Source organism: Loxodonta africana, chromosome 27, assembly GCF_030014295.1.
Source record: "Loxodonta africana isolate mLoxAfr1 chromosome 27, mLoxAfr1.hap2, whole genome shotgun sequence".
Lineage (NCBI taxonomy): Eukaryota > Metazoa > Chordata > Mammalia > Proboscidea > Elephantidae > Loxodonta > Loxodonta africana.
This window is the reverse complement of record NC_087368.1, coordinates 32,476,943-32,498,168: the sequence shown is the minus strand read 5'-3', so window position 1 is coordinate 32,498,168 and position 21,226 is coordinate 32,476,943. Positions and strand designations below refer to the sequence as shown.

Sequence of the window (21,226 nt, the reverse complement as noted above, 5' to 3'; positions counted from 1 at the left end):
TAAGCATGTGTCTTCCACACTTGGAGTGTGAGCATTTTTAGGCCATTTAAGCCTCATTATTGGAATTAAGTACAACCAGCATGCTCCTCAGAAGCAAAGATGGCGAGACTATGTCTCACATACTTTGGACATGTTATCTGGAGAGATCAGTCCCTGGAGAAGGACATCATGCTTGGTAAAATGGCGAAAAAGATAAAAAACCCTCAATGAGATGGATTGACACACTGGCTACAACTATGGGCTCAAGCATAGCAACAATTGTGAGGATGGCACAGGGCTGGGCAGTGCTTCAGGCTGGTGTGCATCGGGTCGCTATGGGTCCAAACGGACAAGATAGCACCTAACAACAACAAGCCTCATTCAGGGTCCAGCACAGGGGAGGACACGCTGCCCGGTGCTCAATAGGTATTTGTCAGGCAGGCCCTGAATATGGAAGGAATTTGGAAGCTGTAAAGTGTTACCCACGCCCTCAGTTGTAGCAATACTGATCATTATTACTCCATTTATGGAGAATACAAATCCTCCCACTGATCCGTGCTGATGCTGGGGATACAGGCTAGAAGGTGAGTTGGGCGGGGCAGGGACCTCTGCAGCAGATTTCATTGGGACCCTTATTTAGAGTGTTGATTCCTAAACCCAGATCAAAAGAATCCCCATCTCAAGCCTTCTCGAGGACATGGGAGGGAGCCGGGATTTGGGAAGTGGCTAATAATGGTGACATTCCCACCAATACTCTTTGAGGAATGCTAGGGGGACCAGGAGTAGTAATGGAAACGACCCCACACATGCCCCCTTTTGAGCGACTTTCAAGCTACGCTTTTAGGGAACTGCAATCTCGCTATTCTGTGCGTTTAACTCCTTAGAGTGAGGTTAGCTATAGGATTCTTCCTTTTCAAAAAAAATTTTCCTCCATTATAGGAGGCCAACAGAAAGTCAAGGAGCAGCGGGCAGAGTTAGGCACCCGTTTAAAAGTCCTCGCACAGGGGGTCGGCCTTCCAGATGGCACCACCCCTCTCGCCGAGGGTCACCCAGACGGGCGGGGGCTCCCTGCAGCCTGTTCTCCCCGCCTCCCCACGCCCTCACCCTCCGCCCCAGCGGCGCCCACGGAGCGCGCAGCCCCTTTTGGCACCGAGGCCTCCAGGTGCCCAGCGCGAAGGCGGAGCCCGGCTGCAGCCGCCTCCCTGGCGCCAAGGAGAAGACCCCACCCCCCCACCCCCGGGAGTCCGTCGCCCCGGCACTCGGGTTCCGGCGTCCCAGGCCTGCCCGGTCTCCGCGCTCCTCCCTCCCGGAGCGCCGGGCGCGCAGCTTGCGAGGCCGGAGCAGAGCGCAGCGCGCAGCGCCCAGTGGCGCCGCTGGGCAGTTCCCGGGGCAGCCAGAGCGCAGGCCGAGCCCGCACCCGACGCGCCGGCCCGCGGACCCCGGGACTATGGCTGCCGAGGGAGCCGGCCCCCGAGGCCCGGCGCGCAGCCGCCTACCAGGGCTCTGGGCAGCAGCGCTGCTCCTGCTCGGTCTGCCGCGCCCCTCCGTGCGGGCGGATGGTGAGTGGCCCGGAGGCGGCGGGGCCTGGGGTGGCGCGTGGGGTCCCGGCGGGGAAGGAAGGCGAAGCTCGCTGAGGCTGCTCCTTTGGAAGGACGCGGAGAGCCTGGGAGGGAACGAGGCGAACGGCTCTCTTACCACCCACCCGGACCCTCCAAGTCTCCTCGTCCCCGCATGCCCGCACGCCCCGTGTGCTCCTGTGCCCTCCCTTCGTGCCAGGAGCAACCGGAGGGAGCCTGTGAGTTAGCCCTTCAGCCCCTCCGCTGGCTGTCCCACGAAAATTCTTTAAAATGAAGTCACGTCTAGGGTGCACTCGAACCTATTCTGCAGAGATTTAATTTTCCACCATCCCTCATTTCTCTACGTCTAATAAATGTGTCTCCAGACGGCAAGGTCAGTGTTTGGAAGACTCCTTCCAGTATTTTGACTTGGTTCAGGAAGATCTAAAAGATGAACGGGCATAAGCTAGGCAAAGACGGGAGGAGAGCGTGCCCTGGGTAGAGGGAGTAGCACGTGCAAAGGCCCTGGGAGTGGCAGGGAGAATGGGAAACAGGGTATCAGGTGGAGTCGCTGGAGCCAAGGTTGCAAGGTGAGGATGTTGTGCCAGATGAGGCTGGAGAAAGAGGTGGGGGCTAGATTATTGCAGAATCTCTGAGAATCGACCCACTTTTGTTGTTCGAAGCTACATTCATTCAGCTTTCTTTCCTTAAATTAGCGTGATTAGAGCCCTGCCATCAATTCCGTTCAGAAAAGCAAATTCAGCTGTGTTTTGATTTTGGCACAAAACCCGGTTGACTTGGTGCAGGAGGATCTGAAAGAAGTAAGCTTAAAAGCCCTTAGTTCTCACACCCATGAGAGGTTTGTAGTAAGTCCAAGCTTGGAACAAATTAGATTGATGGAGAAAAACTCTCAGCTGATTTAGGATGGTTTGTAATGATATATTTTAAAATGTTTTTCCTATGTAGCAATTTTGGGTGAAACTAGAAGAAGAGAGGGCAAAAAGAATAGCGGTGGTTTAGGGAAAGGGGAAAACCAAGAGAAAAAAGAACTCCAGATACTAGAATTTTTAGTGCTCTCTGCCCTTAATACCACTTGAAGGGCTCTTTGCTTCTAATCGAGGATGAATGTCTTATTTCTGTTAAAGACCGCTGTTCATTCTTTATTTTTAAGTGGAGATATAATTCACATAAGATAAAATTCACCATTTTCGAGTGTCCAGTTCTGTTGCTTTTAGTATATTCGCTGTGTTGTACAACCATTACCGCTGTCTAATTTCAGAACATTCTGGGAGGAAAAAAAAAAAAAACAACCAAAAACTCATACCTATTAGCAGTCAGTCCACTGTTAATTCTTTACGGTAGCATTTTTATTGCTTGATTGGCACTGAGTTATGAAAATTAAGCTAGTTTTAAAGAAGGCAAGTAGAATAAATAGGAGCCTTATTAACTTTTGAATTACCTGTTACTGTTGAGCCAATTTTCATTCCTTTTGAAGAAATATCTGTGCAGTCAGGTTTTCAAGTTTCACCCCCTTATAACTGTTTAAGTGGAATGGCAGGTGGGTAGGGCTCAATATTTTGTGCTTATTTGACTTCATGTGAATCATAGAAAATTGAAAGCAGAAATATTGGATAAAAAGAAAGTAACAACAGCAGCAGAGCACAGGTTTTCTTCTTTTGTCAGAAATGCCTCCTTCCCTCCCTTCGCCTTCCTTTCCTAGTGGAGAATTATAGCTACACTTCCTTTAAGAAACCCCATTTGCTGAGCTCCAACTTTAATAATACATTCATAAGAATTTATAAGTATATTATGAAAGGATTCTTTTCTTAACTAAATGCATGCCTAAATACCACCACTTCCCCCATTTAGTAAGTTGTGTGGATTTAGGGGAAAAGGGCGACAGTGATTGAAGGAGGAGGAAGAAGAAATGTTCACCCAAACTGTGATGCGTTACAGGTATTTGAAAAGATAGGATTGGAAATTATTTCCAAAAAAAGTCAATGAGAAAAATTCAAATGAAAAACATTTAGTTTACCTTTGACCTCATTAGACATGCATCTCATACTACCATACTTTTAAATACTTTTGAAGCTAAAAAATCCTCACATTAACTGAACACAAATGGACTGTTTGGGTTATGATTATAGGAGAAAATTCATTAATTTAACAGGTATCTATTGAGTAGCTACCATATTCCAGGAAACCCTGGTGGGGTGGTGGTTAAGTGCTACAGCTGCTAACCAGAGGGTTGGCAGTTCAAATCTGCCAGGCGCTCCTTGGAAACTGTGGGGCAGTTTACTCTGTCCTATAGGGTTGCCATGAATCAGAATCGACTCGATGGTACTGGGTTTGGTTTGGTTTTGGTACCATATTCCAGGCACCTCTTCGCTGTTGAGGATAAAATGGCGAGGAGAAACAGGTCCTTGCTATCAGTGAACTTAAAATCCAATGGGAAGAGAGTCCTTATGCAAAGAATCATACGAATGAAATGTGAAATTGCAACTCTGATAAGTGATGGGATTAAAGGATAGAAGGTGCTCTGAAAACACTTGGTGGGGGAGAGTCTGAAAGATGAGTAAGCATTTCCGAGGCAGAGGGAGAAAAAGAACGTCCTGGGTATGGAGAATAGCATGGTCAAAGAACATTTTGGGTGGCAGGGAAGCTGGGACATGTGGTAACAGACGGAGTGGTGGAACCAAGAGCGCAAGGTGGAAGTGGTTCGAGATGATGTTAGAGAAATCGGGCCAATGATGTCAAGCCTTACAGACCAAGCTTTGTCTTAATCCAAAAAAGGAAAGTAAGCCATTGAATGGTTTCAACTATGAGAGTGACTGATCAGATTAGCATTTTGAAAATATCAGCCTGATTGCAGTGTAGGGAGAGTGGACGGCATCAGGGCAAGGCTGGATGTAGAGACATCACGTGGGATGCCGTTTCTGTTGTCCAGGTGAGAGATGGGAGTAAAGAGGTGGAGAGGGGTGAATGGAACAAGTTTGGGCTAAACAGAAAAATGTGAGTCTGTGTGAGGATGGTCTTTGAAACCATGGGCACAGATAGAATCCTAAGGAAAGGTTTTACAGTGAGAAGACCCAGGACTAGCCTAGAGTGACAGAAACAGGTTTAGGATTATTGAATCTGTGTTCATAAAATATATTGGCCTATAATTTTTATGATAATATTCTTGTCAGATGTTAGTATCAGGGCTATGATGGCTCCTAAAATGATTTAGGAAGTTATTCCTTCTGTTCTCTAAAAGGGTTTCTGTAAGATGTGTATTTTTTTCCTTTTAAAATGTTTCGTAGTGGGGCCATCTGTGCCTAGAATTCTTGTAGGAAGATTTTGAATAATTAATTTATTTACTAGATATAGGAATATTCAGATTTTCTTGTTCATTTTGTGTCAGTTTTGCGTTTTAAGAAATTTGCTCATTTCCTCTAAGGTGTCAGATGTACTGGCCTATATAACATGTTGTTGTTAGGTGCCATTGAGTCGGTTCCGACTCACAGCAACTCTACATACAACAGTACGAAACAATGCCAGTCCTGCACCATCCTCACAATTGTTGTTGTACTTGAACCCATTGTTGTAGCCACTGCATCATCCATGTCATTGAGGGTCTTCCTCTTTTTTATTCTCATTGTCTGTTCACTTTACCAGGCACGATGTCCTTCTCTAGGGACTGGTCCCTCCTGATACCATGTCCAAAGTACATGAGGCAAAGTCTCACCATCTTTGCTTCTAAAGAGCATTCTGGCTGTACAATATTTTGTGTAATATAATAATCTCTCATCTTTTCCCTGGGGTCTGTAGTGATGTCTCCCTTCATTCTTGATACTGATAATTTGTGTAATGTTTGTCTTGATCAGGCTTGCTAGAGGTTTATCAATTTTATTATTCTTTCCAAGGAAACAGACTTTTGGATTTGTTCATTTTCTCCATGATATGTCTGTTTTCCATTTGATTTATTTCTGCTGTCTTTATTACTTCTGTTGTTCTACTCCTCGATTTTGAGATTTTCAACCATTCTTCTTTTGTAATATGTGTATTTGTAGCTATGAATTTCCCTTAAATACTGCTTTAGTTTCTCCCCAAGTTTTGTCACTTGAATAAAAGTATGCTTTATTTCCACTATGGTTTCTTTTTTGAACACATGGCTTATTTAAAAGTGTATTTCATAATTTCATGCACAAGGGGATTTTCCTGGTACTATTTTGTCATTGTAAGGCAGTATAACACAGTGCTTACAATCGCTGACCAGGGTGCCATATTGTTTGGTTTTGTGTCCCAGCTGTGTGATCTTGTTTAAGTTAATACTAGACCTTAACTCACCTTAGTTGGGAATAATGATAGCACTTACATCATAGAGTTGTTATAAGGGTTAGTGAATATTTATAAAGCAATTTGAACAAAATCTGGCCCATACTAAGCACTGTGTAAGTGCTTGATAAATTAAAAAAGTGGTTTTAGCTTTTTGTGATGTGATGCCAAAACGTGCTTTGTATGACTTTAGCCTTTGAAATAGTTTTAGATTTGCCTTGTACCTCAGTGGGAGCCCTGGTGGGATAGTGGTTAAGTGCTACAGCTGCTAACCAAAAGGTCGGCAGTTTGAATCCACCAGCTGCTCCTTGGAAACCCTATGGGGCAGTTCTCCTCTATCCTATAAGGTCGCTGTGAGTCGACAGCAGTGGGTGTGGTTTTTGGTTTTGTAACTCAGCAGTTGATCAATTTTACAAATGTTCTCTGTGCATGTGTAAAGTAAATATGCATATGTCCTGCATAAGTCCTTATGTTAAGTATGTCCTTCTGTCATACGTCCTCGTGTCAGTTGTGTTGATCGTGTTGCTTAAATCTTCTGTCTCCTTGCTGATATTTTCTGTTTTGTCAATGACTGAGGAGGGATGCAATTAAAATTTTCTGTGATAATTGTGGGTTTTTCTCTCTCTCCTAAGAGTCACCTGATATTAAAGAAAAAAAAAAAGCCTTTGTCTATTCTAAGGTCGTTGATCATTTAGTATGTTTAAAACTCTTTAATTTTATTGATGAAATAACTGTATTATCATTATAAGGGACTTTCTTTTTCCTCCAGCAGTGCCTTTTTTTTAATAACAGTTGTATTGAGATATAATTCACATACCATATAATTCACCCATTTAAAGTGTGCAATTCAGGCTTTTTATGGTATTCACACTTGTGCAGCCATCACCACTCTCATTTTAGAACATTTTCCTTACCCCAAAAAGAAACCTTGTGCACATTGTCAGCCACTCCCTACTTTTCCCCTAAACCAAAAAACCAAACCTGTTTCCTTTGAGTAAATTCTGACTCATAGCAACCCCATAGGGTTTCCAAGGAGTAGCTGGTGGATTTGAACTGCCCACCTTTTGGTTAGCAGCTGAGCTCTTAACCACTGTGCCACCAGGGCTCCATTTTTCCCCAACCGGCTTTTTTGTCTCTGTGGATTTGCTTCCTCTGGACATTTTATATAGATGGACTCATACAGTATGTGGGTTTTTGTGACTGGCTTCTTTTACTTAGCGTACTATTTTCAAGGTTCATTCATCTGTAGCGTATATCAGTACTTTATTTCTTTTCATTACTGAATAATATTCCGTTGTATGGATATACTATGTTCTATTTATCCATTCACCAGTTGATGGAGACTTGGGTTGTTTCCACTTTTTGGCTATTATACATAATGATGCTATGACCATTTATGTACAGGTTTTTATATAAACGTGTGCTTGCAATTCTTTTGGGTGTATATACACATAGGAGTGGAAGTGCTGGGTCATATGATAACTCTATATTTAACTTTTTTTAGGAGCTGCCAGAGCGATTTCCAAAGCTGTGCCATCTTACACTTCCACCAACAGTGTATGAGGGCTCTAATTTCTCTACCTCTACTCCATCACTTGTTATCTCTCTCTTTGGTCCTAGCCATCCTTGTAGATGTGAAGTAGTGTCTCATTGTGGTTTTGATTTGCATTTCCCTGATGGCTGATGATATTGAAAATCTTTTCATGCACTTATTATTGGCCATTTGTGTATCTTCTTTGAAGAAATATCTATTCAGATCCTTTCTCCATTTTTAAATTGGGTTACTAGTCTTTTATTATTGAGTTGTAAGAGTTCTTTACGTATTCTAGACACAGTTGTTTTTTTTTTTTTTGTATCAGATACATACTTGCAAAAATGTTCTCCCATTCCTTAGGTTGTTTCATCACTTTCTTGATGTCCTTTGAAGCCAAAGGTTTTTAATTTTTATGAAGTCCAATTTATTTTTCTTTGGTTACTTGTGCTTTTGGTGTCTTAGCTAAATAAACCATTGCGTAATCCAAGGTCTTAAAGATTTATACCAATGTTTTCTTCTAAAAGTTATAGCTTTAGGTCTGACATTTAGGCCTTTGATCCATTTTGAGTTACTTTTTGCATATGGTGTGAGGTAGGGTCCAACATCATTTGTTTGTGTGTGGATATTCAGTTGTCACAGCACCGTTTATTGAAAAGACTGTGCTTTCCACGTTGAAGTATTTTGGCATCCATGTCGAAAATCAGTTAACTATTAATGTGACTGTTTAATTCTGGACTCTCAATGCCATTCTATCCTTATTCCAATACTACATTGTCTTGATTCATATAACTTTGTGGTAAGTTTCTAAATTGGAAAGTGTGCGTCCTCCAGGTTGTTTTGGCTATTCGGGGACCCCTTGACTGCCATATGAATTTTAGTATCAATACAGGCACCTTGGATTTTTATAGGAATTGTGCTGAATCAGTAGATCAGTTTGGGGAGTATTGCCATTTTAACAACACTTTTCCTACATGAACATGGGATGTCTATTTATTTGGGTCATCTTTCATTTCTTTCAACAATGTTTTGTGGTTTTCAGAGTATAAGTTTTGCTCTTCTTTTGCTAGGTTTATTCCCGTGTATTTTTGGTAGTTCAGTAATTAAGCGCTTGGCTGCTAACTGAAAAGTTGGTTGTTCAAACCCCTCAGCTGCTCTGTGGGAGAAAGATGTAGCCGTCTGCTTCTGCAAGGATCACAGTCTTGGAAACCCTATGGGGCAGTTCTGTTCTGTCGTATGGGGTCCTATGGGGCAGAATTGACTTGACAGCAATGGGTTTGGTTTTCTGTTTTATACTGCTGTAATGAAATTGTCTAATTAAATTGTATATTAATATACAATAATCAATTGTATTTCTCGATAGCGTGTAGAAATACAATTGATTATTGTCTATTGCTCTTGTATCCTGCAGCCTTGCTAATTTATCAATTCTAATAGTTTCTGGTGGATTCCTGATGACTTTCTACATGCAAGATCATGTTATATACAAATAGAAATAGTTTTACTTCTGTCTCTCTAACCTGGATGCCTTTTATTTCATTTTCTTACCTATTTGTCTTTGCTAGGCCCTCCGGTACAATACAGGTGGCCAGGGTGCACCAGACATGGTGGCTGCTCCCCTGCCCAGTAGGGGAGAAAGGCAGCAAACAAACCAACTCAATGTGAGAGGAGCTCTGACAATGTCCTAAGACAATGGGGCAGAGAGAAGGGAAGTGGGCTGCTCTGTATAGGTCACCACAGGAATGGGGGAGGCAGAAGAAGACAGCACCAAGGCCTGAATCAGGCCCCAGACACAACGTGACCCGATTCAGAGAAACCTACGGCACTGAGCCTTTCCATGCGGTGTTTGTAAGACACCTTTTTAAAGGGAGGGTTTGGAGGGTTTATCCAGATAATGCCAGAACCAAACCAAGAACCAAACCCGTTACGGTTGAGTCCGTTCTGATTCATGGCAACCCCCTGTATTACAGGTAAGAACTGCTCCGTAGGGTTTTCTTGGCTGTAATCTTTACAGAAGCAGATCACCAGGCCTTTCTTCCACAGTGCCGGTGGGTGAATTCGACCCACTAACCTTTAGGTTACTAAACCCGTTGCTGTCAAGTGAATTCCAACTCATAGTGACCCTATAGGACAGAGTAGAACTGCCCCAGGGGTTTCCAAGTTGCAGCTGGTGGATTTGAACTGCTGGTCTTTTGGCTAGCAGCCAGGGTCCTCATTATGGCACCGCAGGGCTCCAAGCATGCCGGAGCATATAGTTAAATTTTCTTTTTAAAAGAAGAAGACAGGAGCAAGACATGGGTTAAAACACCTGTGCAGTTGTCGCCACTCAGTCCCAGGCGTGAGGTGTGATGGGATAGTTTCTGCACTTGGGTTTTCAAGCAAGTAGGAAGCTAAGGTTCTGACCGGCGTCTTCCCAGAGAGTAAGTTTGCTGAGATTAAATTCCTAGGGATCCTGGAGTCAGCCTGTGTTTGTGCTCGTCTCTACACAGGGAAACTCTTTGTGCTGGAGTCTTGGAATGGCTCTCAGAGCCTGGCACTGGAGGCGGCTCAACTTTCCTGCAGGAGCAGGGGTGCTCACCTTGTGTCTGCAGATGAGCTGCGGAGGATGATCCAGGACTGCGCCGTCACGGTGTGCACCACGGGCTGGCTGGCAGACGGCACCCTCGGGTAGGTCAGTGAGCCTGGGAAAGTGTCTCCTTTCTGACTTACCTGACTTTCCCACCCAGGCTCATGGGGGGATCCATCGTTACTCTGCTGGGACTCTGGGGTGGGCAGAGTACAGCAGACGGGGGCTTCTAGCATTTCTTTAAAGTCTTGTTTTCAGCTCTCAGACAAAAGCATTTTCTGGCCTTCTATCACAGTTTGTTTTTCCCTTACTTTGTTACTTGAATTGACTTTTTAAGTTACAAAACTAATGCATGCTACTTGAAATATAAAACAATACAAATACATGTAAAGTACAAAGTGAGTTCCTTTCTTTTTCCCTACTCCACAGATAACAGCTCTTAACAGCTTGGTATATATCTGTCTTAGGTTGGGTTTTCTAGAGAAGCAAAACCAGTAAAGTGTATAAATATGCATATAGAGAGAGATTTATGTAAAGAAAATGGCTCACGTGGTTGTAGAGGCTGTAATGTCCCAAGTCCATGGGTCAGAAAAGAAGCTTTTCCTAATTCACGTAGCTGCAGGGGCTGGTGAACCCAAGATGGGCAGGTTGGAGAGCAGGGCTGTTGCTCACAGGCTGTGAAGATCGATGAATCCCAAGATCAGCAGGCAAGACCATAGGTAAGCTGCTAGCTCAAGTCCCAAGAACCGGAGGTCAGACAAACAGGAGCCAGCTGCAGGATCCAGAATGAACAAAAACCCCTGGGCCCTGCCAGAACATTGGCCCACACTCGATACAGGCCACACACCCAAGGAAACTCCCCTTCAACTGGTTGGCCACTCATAGCAGATCCCATCATGAGGGTGGTTACATACCAGATCTCAACAGGGATGTGATCACAACATTGTATGACTTACCAGATGCTGAGACTCATGGCCCAGCCAAGTTGACACACAGTCTCAACCGTCACAGTATTCTCTATCCTTCTTCTCTGTGGGTATTTATCTTCATATATATGTATAGGCCACCACTTATCTTTCAGTTTGTTGTACTGTGGTAACTTGCATGGTGCTATGATGCTGGGAGATATGCCACCAGTGTTTCAAATACCAGCAGGGTCACCCACAGTGGACAGGTTTCAGCAGAGCTTCCAGGCTAGGACAGACTAGGAAGAAAGGCCTGGCAACCTACTTCCAAAAGTTAGCCGTGAAAACTTTATGGATCACAGCAGAACATTGTCCGAATGACTTGCTTTGGACCTGTCGTCAGGAGAGATCACTCACTAGAGGACGGCCTTGTGTTTGGTGAAGTAGAGGGTCAGCGAGGCTGAGGGAGACTCTTTTGAGGTGGTTTGGCACAGTGGCTTCAGTAATGGCTATAAACATGCTGGTGATCATGAGAATGACACCGGAGCAGGCAGCGTTTCATTCTGTTGTATATGGGGTCACCATGACTTGAAGTTGACTCGCCACTAACATTGTATGTATAGGAAGATGGTATGGAGGTTTTAAAGTATAGCCACGAATTTCTTCAGCCCTTTTGAGAAAGACGGGGCAGTCTGCTCCCGTAAAGATTACAGCCTAGAAATCCCTATGGGGCAGTTCCCTATGGGGCAGTTCCACTCTGGAATGGACTCGTTGGCACCTAACAAATGACTCTCATTGAGAGGTGGGGTCTGTGTCACCTCCCTTTAAATTAGGACAACAGGTTATTCCTTTGACTGATAGAATACAGCAGAAGTGACACTCGGATGTCTAAAAGCCCCTCAAATATAACTTGTCTAAAATCAAACTTCTGGTGTCCCCCATACTCATGCGTACACATGTGCACCTGCACACAAACGCTGTTCCTCCCACAGTCCTTATCAGGTTCGTAAATAGCAACTTGATTCTTCTAGTTCCTCAGGCCAGACCTCTTGGCCTAAATGCCTTTCTTTCTTCCATACTTCACACTGAATTCATCAACAAGTCCTATCCATTCCATCTCCAAGATGTCCCCAACATCTAGCCACCTCTTATCTCCTCCACTACTTCCACCCTGGTCTCAGCCACATTTCTCTCTCATGTGGATTACTGCGGTGGCCTCCTCACTGGTTTCTTTGTGTCTGTCCTTGCCCCTTTTGGAAGGAGTGATCCTTAAAATGTACGCCAATCAGATCACACCTCTCCTCAAACCTTCCATTGGCTCTCACTTCACCCAAAATAAAATCTACAGTCCTCACGGCCTACAAGGCCCTATGGGATCTGTTCCCCGACTCCTCTCTGACCTCGTTTCCTACTACTCCCTCTCTTGCTCCCTCAGCTGTAGCCACAGCCGCTTCCTTGCAGTTCCTCATTCACCTCAGGGCTATTCATTCCTTAGAAGCTAGTCAGCAGGAATGTTCTTCCCTTAATATCTACTTGGCCAACTCTTCTGCCATCTTCAAGGCTTTGCTCAAATCTTACCTCCTCAGTGATGCCTACTCTACAGACTATTTCCTACACTCACCTTCTCCTCAGTATCCCAGTCCCCAAAGCCTGTATCATTTTCTAACATGCCGTGTAATTTACATGCTATGTGAATTGTCCCACCTTTTCTAGAATGTCCCTCTAGTCCATTCATGTGTCCCAAGCATCTAGAACCATACCTGGCAAACAGTAGGCACTCAGTTAACATTCGTTAAGTGCATTGAACGAATCACAGCACAGAAGAAGAATTCAGAAGCTTTAACGTACAGAGAAAAGGAGCCCTGGTGGTGCAGGGGTTAGAGCACTCGGCTGCTAACCAAAAGGAAGTTCAGTGATTCGAACCCACCATCTGCTCTGCAGGAGGAAGATGTGGCCACCTGCTTCTGTAAAGATTACAGCCTTGGAAACCCTATGGGACCGTTCTACTCTGTCCTGTAGGGTCACTCGGAGTCGGAATCAACTCTACAGCAACAAGTTTTGTTACCGTAGGAGAGTCCCTGGGCGTTGCAAACCGCGTAGTAGAAGTGAATTCTAAACAATCCGTCCCTGTGACGCCAAGACAGGTTCTGGTTCAGGATGGAAATGGTCCTCAAACTAGGAGGTTTTGAGGGGAGAGCGCGTATCCGGGCACCATTTTCTAGAGGTTTCAGAGCTTTTTTTTGTTTTGTTTAGTTTAGTTTTGTTGTAGTCTTCCATCTTTATGTTCTAGTCAGCTTTAACATACGCTGCCTCTGAAACGTGACACATATGACCTCACCTCGGGCATCACCTATGCCTTCCTGGATTTAGACCTTTATTTGGGGAGTGTTTTACTTTCAACCAAAGCTCATGAATAAAAAAATCTCTGCTGGTACAGAGCTGACAGCGGAAAAGAACTGTACTTTTCTCATTTTTTTTTTTTTTTTTTAACCCCGGGGAGCTTTTCTAACCCAGTGTCAACTTTGTCTGTTTCAGGACAACCGTGTGTGGCAAGGGGAGTGGCGAACAGCAAATCGTGAGAGCTGTCGATGTGAGAATTGAGAGCAACCCGGTTCCTGGTGGCACGTACAATGCCCTTTGCATTAAGGATGAAGGTCAGTGCCAGAACCTTTGTGAAGGTTCTGGAGGGTGTGTTCTTGGGGTTGCTTTCTTAGGTCGGGTTCTCTAGACGGAGACTAGGAGATGAGGATTCCCTGAACGTGGTTTATCAGGAAGTCTTCCAAAGAAAAACCAACAGGGGTTGGCAGTGGGGAAGGGGACAGAGAAGGGAAGGGGGTCAAGCAATGGTGTGATATTAAGCAAAGTCCCACAGTGGTGGTAAAGCAGGAGGTGACTTTGGCTCAATCCCCCAGGGAATTTCTGGAGAGAGTGTAGGTCACCTCAGAGCTTTCCTGATCAGGGGTGAGGGAGCTGGGGCATTTATACTGCCGCCCCATCAGTCAGTGGTTAAGGGTGGTGTCTTAGTTTAGCGCTCCTGTAACAAATACCACGAGTGGATGGCCTTAACAAACAGAGGTTTATTCTCTTACAGTCTAGTAGGCTAGAAGTGCAAATTTAGGCTGCCAGCTCCAGGCGAAGGCTTTCTCTCCCTGTCGGCTCTGGGGGGAGGTCCTTGTCATCTGTCTTCTCCTGGTCTAGGAGCTTCCCAGCACAGGGACCCCAGGTCCAAAGGACATGTGCTCTTGGCTGTACTTTCTTAGTCGTATGAGGTCCCCCTGTCTCTCTGCTTGGTTCTCTCTTTTCTATCTCAAAAGAGAGTGACTCAAGACACAACCTGATCTTGCAGATTGAGTCCTGCCTTATAACATAACTGCCTCTAATCCTGCCTCATTAACATCATTGAGGTTAGGATTTACAACACAAAGAATAATCACATCAGATCACAGAATGGAGGACAATCACACAATACTGGGAATCATGGCTTAGCCAAGTTGACACATTTTGGGGGGGACACAGTTTAATCCATGACAGTATTTTAACCACAAGAGAAAATTAAAACGATCCTTTGAGTCCCAAACACAGGGACAGTCCCTGTCTCCTGGAGGGAGACAGGGCAGGGGCAGAAGAAGAATAGATGTCCTCTTTCTTCAGTGATCTCACATGACTCTGTAGGACTTCTGAGTCTTAACTCTTTCCGTGATGAGCAAGCGTTATCAGTTAGCTTTTGCTGTGTAACAAATTACCCGAGATGCAGTGGCTGAAAACAACAATGACACGTTTAGGTCACGATTCTGGGAATCAGCAGTGTGCGCTGTGCTTAACGCAAGAGTCAGCTGCCCCTCAGCTAGGTGACTCGGCTTCTGGGAGTTGGCCGGCTGTCAGCTGGGGTGGTGGGGGGACTGGGCCCTGTGTTTCTCGTCATCCAGCAGGCTAGTCTAGGCTTTCCACCTCACGGGACTTCAAACGGGCTGTGTGTGTGCACGTGTGTGCCTTCTTGCCCGTGATGGTAGTGCATGAAGCCAGAGGTTGGGAACATCCATTCTGTCCTAGAGGACCCACGGTCAAAGCCATGATTAAAAAAAAAAAAAAAAAAAAACAGTCGCTGTGGAGTCGATTGTGACTCGTGGCGACACCATGTGTTTGAGGGTAGAACTGCGCTCCGCAGGGTTTTTAATGGCTTTGACCTTTCAGAAGTAGATCACCAGGATGTTCTTCCAAGGCCCCTGAGTGGATTAGAACTGCCAGCCTTTTAGTTAGCTGAGTGCTTTAACCATTTGTAGCACCCAGGGATTCCAAAGCCATGATACGAAACCCTCTTGGGTCGAGCCAGTTCTGGCTCCTAGCGACCCTGTAGGACAGGGAGAACTGTCTCCGTAGGGTTTCCAAGGCTGTAAATCTTCATGGAAGCAGACTGCCACGTCTTTCTCCCACGGAGCGGCTGGTAGGTTCGAACCTTCGACCTTTCGGTTGGCAGCAGAGTGCTTTCACCACTGCGCCACCAGGCCTCCTGAAAGCCATGATAGTGACTTCCAACTTGAGTCAGAGCAAGCTGGTGTAGTGAGCCTTCTGGTCTGTTGTGCTGAGAGGATCACAGTATCGCTTTAGTAATACTCCTTCTAGCAGTGCCTAACCTGGACCACATCGTGAGGAAACATTAGCCAAACCCAAATGGTAAAACATCCCACCAAATAACTGACCTGTGCTCTGAAAAATGTCAAAGATAAGAAAAACAGAGAAAGGCCAAGGAGCTGCTCTAGATTAAAATAAACTAAAAAATCTTGACAGTGAAATGCAATTTGTGATCCTGGATATATCCTGGACCAGGAAAAATATCTATACAAGGCATAATTTGAATAACTGATGAAATTCAAATATGGGTTATGAATTAGGTAGTAGTACTTTATCAGTGTTTAAATTTCCTGATTTTGGTAATAATACTGAAGTCATATAACAAAATGTTCTTACCAAATGGGCAACACCTGCCCAAAAGCAAAGACGATAAGGCAGAATGGGACAGGATAACTGGGCGACACAGGGAACCCCGGGGCGGAAAGAGGCAGAGTGCTGACACATTGCTGGGATTACAACCGGCATCACAAAACAGTTTATGTATAAATTTTTGAACGAGGAACTAATGTGTACTGTAAACTTTCACCTAAAGGACAATAAAATTTAAAAAAAGTTAAAAGACAAAAAAAACCCACCTATACAGTCAACAATTTCAGCTACTAACTGAAAGGTCAGCAGTTTGAACCCACCAGCCACTCTGCAGGAGAAAGATGTGGCAGTTTGCTTCCGCAGAGATTTACAGACTTGGAAGCCCTGTAGGGCAGTTCTACTGTGTCCTGTAGGGTTTCTATGAGTTGGAATTGATTCGAAGGCAATGAGGTTTTTCTTTTTAAATACACGGATATATATATATACACACACATACATACACACATACGTGTGTATATGTGTCTATATATGTGTGTATAGAAAGGGAAGAATGGTAAAACAAATGGGACTAAACACAAACACGTTACTGATTGGATAAAGGGTATATGGGAGTTCCTTGTACTATTTTTGCAATATTTCTGTAAGTTCGAAATTATGTGAAAATTAAGTTTCCCCAAAATCAAAAGGCCACCTACTCCCATCTCAAAACAAAAACAAACAAAAATGTCTCTGAGTCATGGGGAGCTAACAAGTGAAGCAAAACTGGAAGGAGCTGAGAACCAGGCCCAGCAAGGACGGGCACCAAGAGGCCCAGCAGCAAAGGATCTGTGTGTGTCAGAGACATAGCCTCGCAATGCCTGCAGCAGCCTTTGGGCTCCCAGGGCTCCCTGCCACGTGTGAGCCACGTATGTGCCATGTCTCTTGTGATACCTATAAAACTGCTGGGTCCCATCTTAATTGTTCGTGATGATCAAAGTGCTGAAGGCCCTGTCACCTGGAGCAGTTAGCCCGAGTCCAGCCTGGCCTTGCCTCCCCTTACCACTGACACTTTCCGGGTCGAGAGGGCTGCATGGCGCCGGGCTTGTACGTGGGAGACTGAACCATGGTGGGGACATGGGGACATGTGCTGAGGTGGTGTTAGGGCCTCAGGGTCCTGTCTTGAGGTCTCCAGAAGCATAGGGTGGATTCCCTAAGGCCACTCAGAGGGAGCTTTGTCCTTGTTCCTGTGCCTTCCCTCCTCAGAAAGACCTAGTAAGCTGCTCTCACAAGGCCCTCCACCTCCGTTGAGTTGCATCCTTTCCTCGATGGACCTTTGTTGATAGTGCACTCATCAAGGCAAATCTGTTTGCTTAAGGAAGGTGCAGGTCTTCGTGGAGGCCAAGGAGAACAGGCAGCTCCTTGAGGTTCCTGTGTGTATATCGGTGACATCTGGTTCAGCACACACCCCTGTTGCAGTTTTGTCTCCAAAGGTTGCCTTTTTTCTGGATGTTGCTTCCTGGAACTCAGCTCTGTGCTTCTGCTTCTCTTTGGCCAGACAAGAAGAACAGAGAGTGCTAACTCCTAAGATGGCAGCCGCATGCCTCATAGAGAACCCAGACGGGAAACGGGGCTTGTGGAATGTTCAGGCAGCTTCCTCCTATGTTTCTTTTTTTAAATAAAGTTCATCATGAGTGTGGACTTTTCTCATTTTCTTTCCAGTATTTTTGTTTCACTGACAGTGAGTTTCCAGCCCCGTGATGATCTCATTTAAACTAATAAGTTATTTTTAACCAACTGGATGCTGATGAAATAAGCCGTCTCCACTTGGGCTCCCTGGCTTTGCTTCTCTTGGCAGCTTGTCTGTGGGGTCGGCGGCTTGGGGTCTGGAGGCTTCAGGTCTCCTCTCACCTCCTCTCTGTTCCACCCAAAAGTCTCCGCTCTTTGTATGCCCCTGTTTCTCCTCCTTTGAGGCAGAAGGAGCAAATTGTCTTGAAAGACGTACAACCAGAGTGCTCCTTAGAAGCAGGGATAGTGAGACTACATCTCACATACTTTGGGCATGTTGTCAGGAGGGATCAGTCTGGAGAAGGACGTCATTCTTGGTAAAATCAGAGGGACAGCAAAAAAGAGGAAGACCCTCAATGAGATGGATTGACACAATAATTGCAACAATGGGCTCAAGCATAACAATGATTGTGAGGATGGCACAGGACTGGGCAGTGTTTTATTCTGTTGTACGTGGGATCGCTATGAGTTGGAACCTAACAACAACACAACAAGGCAGGGCTAGGAGCCCTGGTGGCGTGGTGGTTAAGCCTCGGAAATACTATACTCTGTTCTGTAGGGTCACTATGCATCGGAATCAACTTAACAGCAATGCAATTCTTAAGGCTCTGGTATTTGAAGTGGAACTTGAAGGATTTTTTTTTATGAGGATAATGGACAGCGAGGAGCAACTGATCTTCAGCAAAGTGTCAAAGTCCATTCAATGAGGAAGAAACAGTCTCTTTAACCAATGGTGCTGGCTAAATTGGCCATCATATGCAGAAAAACAAATCAGGATCCATACCTCACACCATGCACAAAAACTGACTCAGAATCAAAGACCTAAATGTTAAAGCTAAAACTATAAAGCTCCTGGAATATAACATAGGATCAAACTAAAAAAAAAAAAAAAAACCAAACCCATTGCCCTCGAGTCGATTCTGACTCATAGTGACCCTATAGGACAGAGTAAAACTGCCCCATAGAGTTTCCAAAGGGCACCTGGTGGATTTGAACTGCCAACCTTTTGGTTAGCAGCTATAGCTGTTAACCACTCCACCACCAGGCTTTCCAGTATCAAACTAGGAGACCTAATTTTCAGCATAAATAGCCTATCGAACAAAACTAAAAATGCACAAACAACAGAAGATAAATTAGATAACTGGGATCTCCTAAAAATTAAAAAAAAAAAAACAGAAAACAACAACTGCTGGCGAGGTTATGGGGGGATTGTAAAGTAAAGACAACCAAAAAATGTGTGTGTGGTTAGGTAGGTAGGTACGGATGTAGGTGTATAGGAAGGCATATACGAGTAAGCACACGTGCATGTATAGGTGTACCTGATGTTGTTAGGTGCCGTTGAGTCGATAGCAACCCTGTGCACAACAGAACAAAACACTGCCTGGTCCTGCACCATCTTCACAACTGTTGCTATGCTTGAGCCCATTTTTTCAGTCACTGTGTCAATCCATCACACTGAGGATCTTCCTCTTTTTTGCTGACCCTCTACTTTACAAAGCATGATGATGTCCTTCTCCAGGGACTCATCCTTCCTGGTAACATGTCCAAAGTATGTGCGATGAAGTCTCACCGTTCTTGCTTCTAAGGAGCATTCTGGTTGTACCTCTTCCAAGACAGATTTGTTCATTCTTTTGGCAGTCCATGATGTCTTAGTCATCTAGTGCTGCTATAACAAATACCACAAGTGGATGTCTTTAACGAAGACAAGTTCATTCTCTCGCCGTCAAGTAGGCTACAAGTCCGGATTCAGGGTGTCAGCTCCAGGGGAAGGCTTTCTGTCTCTGTCAGCTCTGGAGGAAGGTCCTTGTCATCAGTCTTCTCTTGGTCTGGGAGCATCTCAGCGCAGGAACCTCAGGTGCAAAGGACGTGCTCTGCTTCCAGCACAGCTGTCTTGGTGATATGAGGTCCCCAACTCTCCGCTTGCTTCCCTTTTATCTCTTGAGAGATAGGAGGTGGTGCAGGCCACACCCCAGGATAACTCCTTTTACACTGGATCAGGGAGGTGACCTGAGTAAAGGTGATGCTACAATCCCACCCTAATCCTCTTGACATAAAATTATAATCACAAAATTGAGGACAACCACACAATACTGGGCATCAGGGCCTAAGCAGATTGATACACACATTTTTGGGGGGACATAATTCAATCCATGACACATGGTGTATCTGTAGCATGTATATATGTACATGTTTATGTATGCTGTATAAATATCCACATATATAACAAACCACGTAGGGGCATAGTTACGGGCACCTCCTAGACATATCCAGACAACTTGCAGGATTGGTTTACGGGCTTAAAAGGCTTGGGACCATAATCTGGTGGGACAGCTTAGTCAATTGGCATAACATAGTTCACAGAGATAACGTTCTACATCCTTTTCTAGTAAGTAGCGTCTGGGGTCTTAAAAATGTGCAAGTGGCCTTCAAAGATAGAACTGCTGGTCTCTACTCGCGTGGAGCAAAAGAGAATGTAGGAAGTCAAAGGCTCAAAGAAGAAACTAGTGCATGGGATTAATAGCCAACACGAACCACAGCCTCTTTTAACCTGAGACCAGAAGAACTAGTTGGTGCCCAGCTATCACGACCTACAGTTCTGACTAGGGACACAGTACAAGGTCCTGGATAGAATATGAGAAAAGTGTAGAAGAAAATGCAAATTCCTGAAAAAGGCCAGACCTACTGGACCAGCAGAGACTAGAGGAATCTCCAAGACTATTGCCCTGAGATACCCTTTGAACTTGGAATTGAGGCTATTTCTGCAGTCCCCTTTTGGCCAAATAATTGATTAGCTTAAAAAATAAACTATCGCCTGTAAGTAATGTGCTCCCTTAATTAACTGTATGAGACCAATCAGTCAACATTTACCCAGAAGCCAAGATGAGAAGGCAAGGAGGGGAAGGGAAGCTAGATTAACGGAGACAGCAAACAGAATGGAAATGATGAGAATGCTGACGCATCGTGAAAAGTGTAACCAGCGGCACGGAACAATTTGTATAAAAATTGTTAAAAGGGGAACCTAATTTGCTGTGTAAACTTTCAACTAAAACACAATAAAATATATATTTTTTAATTATTGTGTTTTGTCATATATAAATAATACCTTAATAAAATAAAACAAAATCATTCAGCAGCTTCCAAGTCATGTTCTATGACTCCAAAATGGTATTTTGCATGTATTATCTCAGTCCTCGAAGCAATATTGCAGGGAGGGTATTAACATCCTCTTTATTCAAAGAAGGAGACTAAAGGACAGGGAGGTGTGGTACAGCCGGGAACGCTTATCCGCACGTGTTCCAGTCTCCTCCATGCCTGTGCAACAGGTCCCGAGACCCAGTTAAGCCAGATGCAAACATGTCCACACTTCTGTTGACCCTGGTGCTGCATCTCTGATTATGAACTGTTCACGTGCTTCGGATTCTTGACCTCAGGAAGAGAAGAATAATAGAGAACGCCTGCTGTCGCAGCCGTTATGTCACCTGTGTTGACTCATTTAATGCCCACAACAACCTTGAGGGAAGTGATTGTTCTTATCCTTATTTTTCAGGTAAGGAAACTGAGGCACAAGGTAAAGTAACTTGCCCGAGGCCACACAGCTAGTACATAGGGGAGCCAGGACTCAAATCCAGATGCTATAGGATGTATGTTCTCAGAGGTGCTCTTTTCTTTT

At 44.7% G+C, this 21,226-nt stretch overlaps 1 protein-coding gene across 1 annotated transcript in view; it reads left to right on the top strand.

The window, feature by feature from the left end:
* Positions 1 to 21,226, top strand: part of SUSD5 (sushi domain containing 5) — a 75,137-nt gene that overhangs the window by 12,324 nt on the left and 41,587 nt on the right. The window contains exons 2-4 of the mRNA XM_064277317.1: positions 1,096 to 1,538; positions 9,873 to 10,050; positions 13,390 to 13,508. Of these exons, the coding sequence (XP_064133387.1) occupies positions 1,096 to 1,538; positions 9,873 to 10,050; positions 13,390 to 13,508 (740 nt within the window). The remainder of the gene's footprint in view (positions 1 to 1,095; positions 1,539 to 9,872; positions 10,051 to 13,389; positions 13,509 to 21,226) is intronic.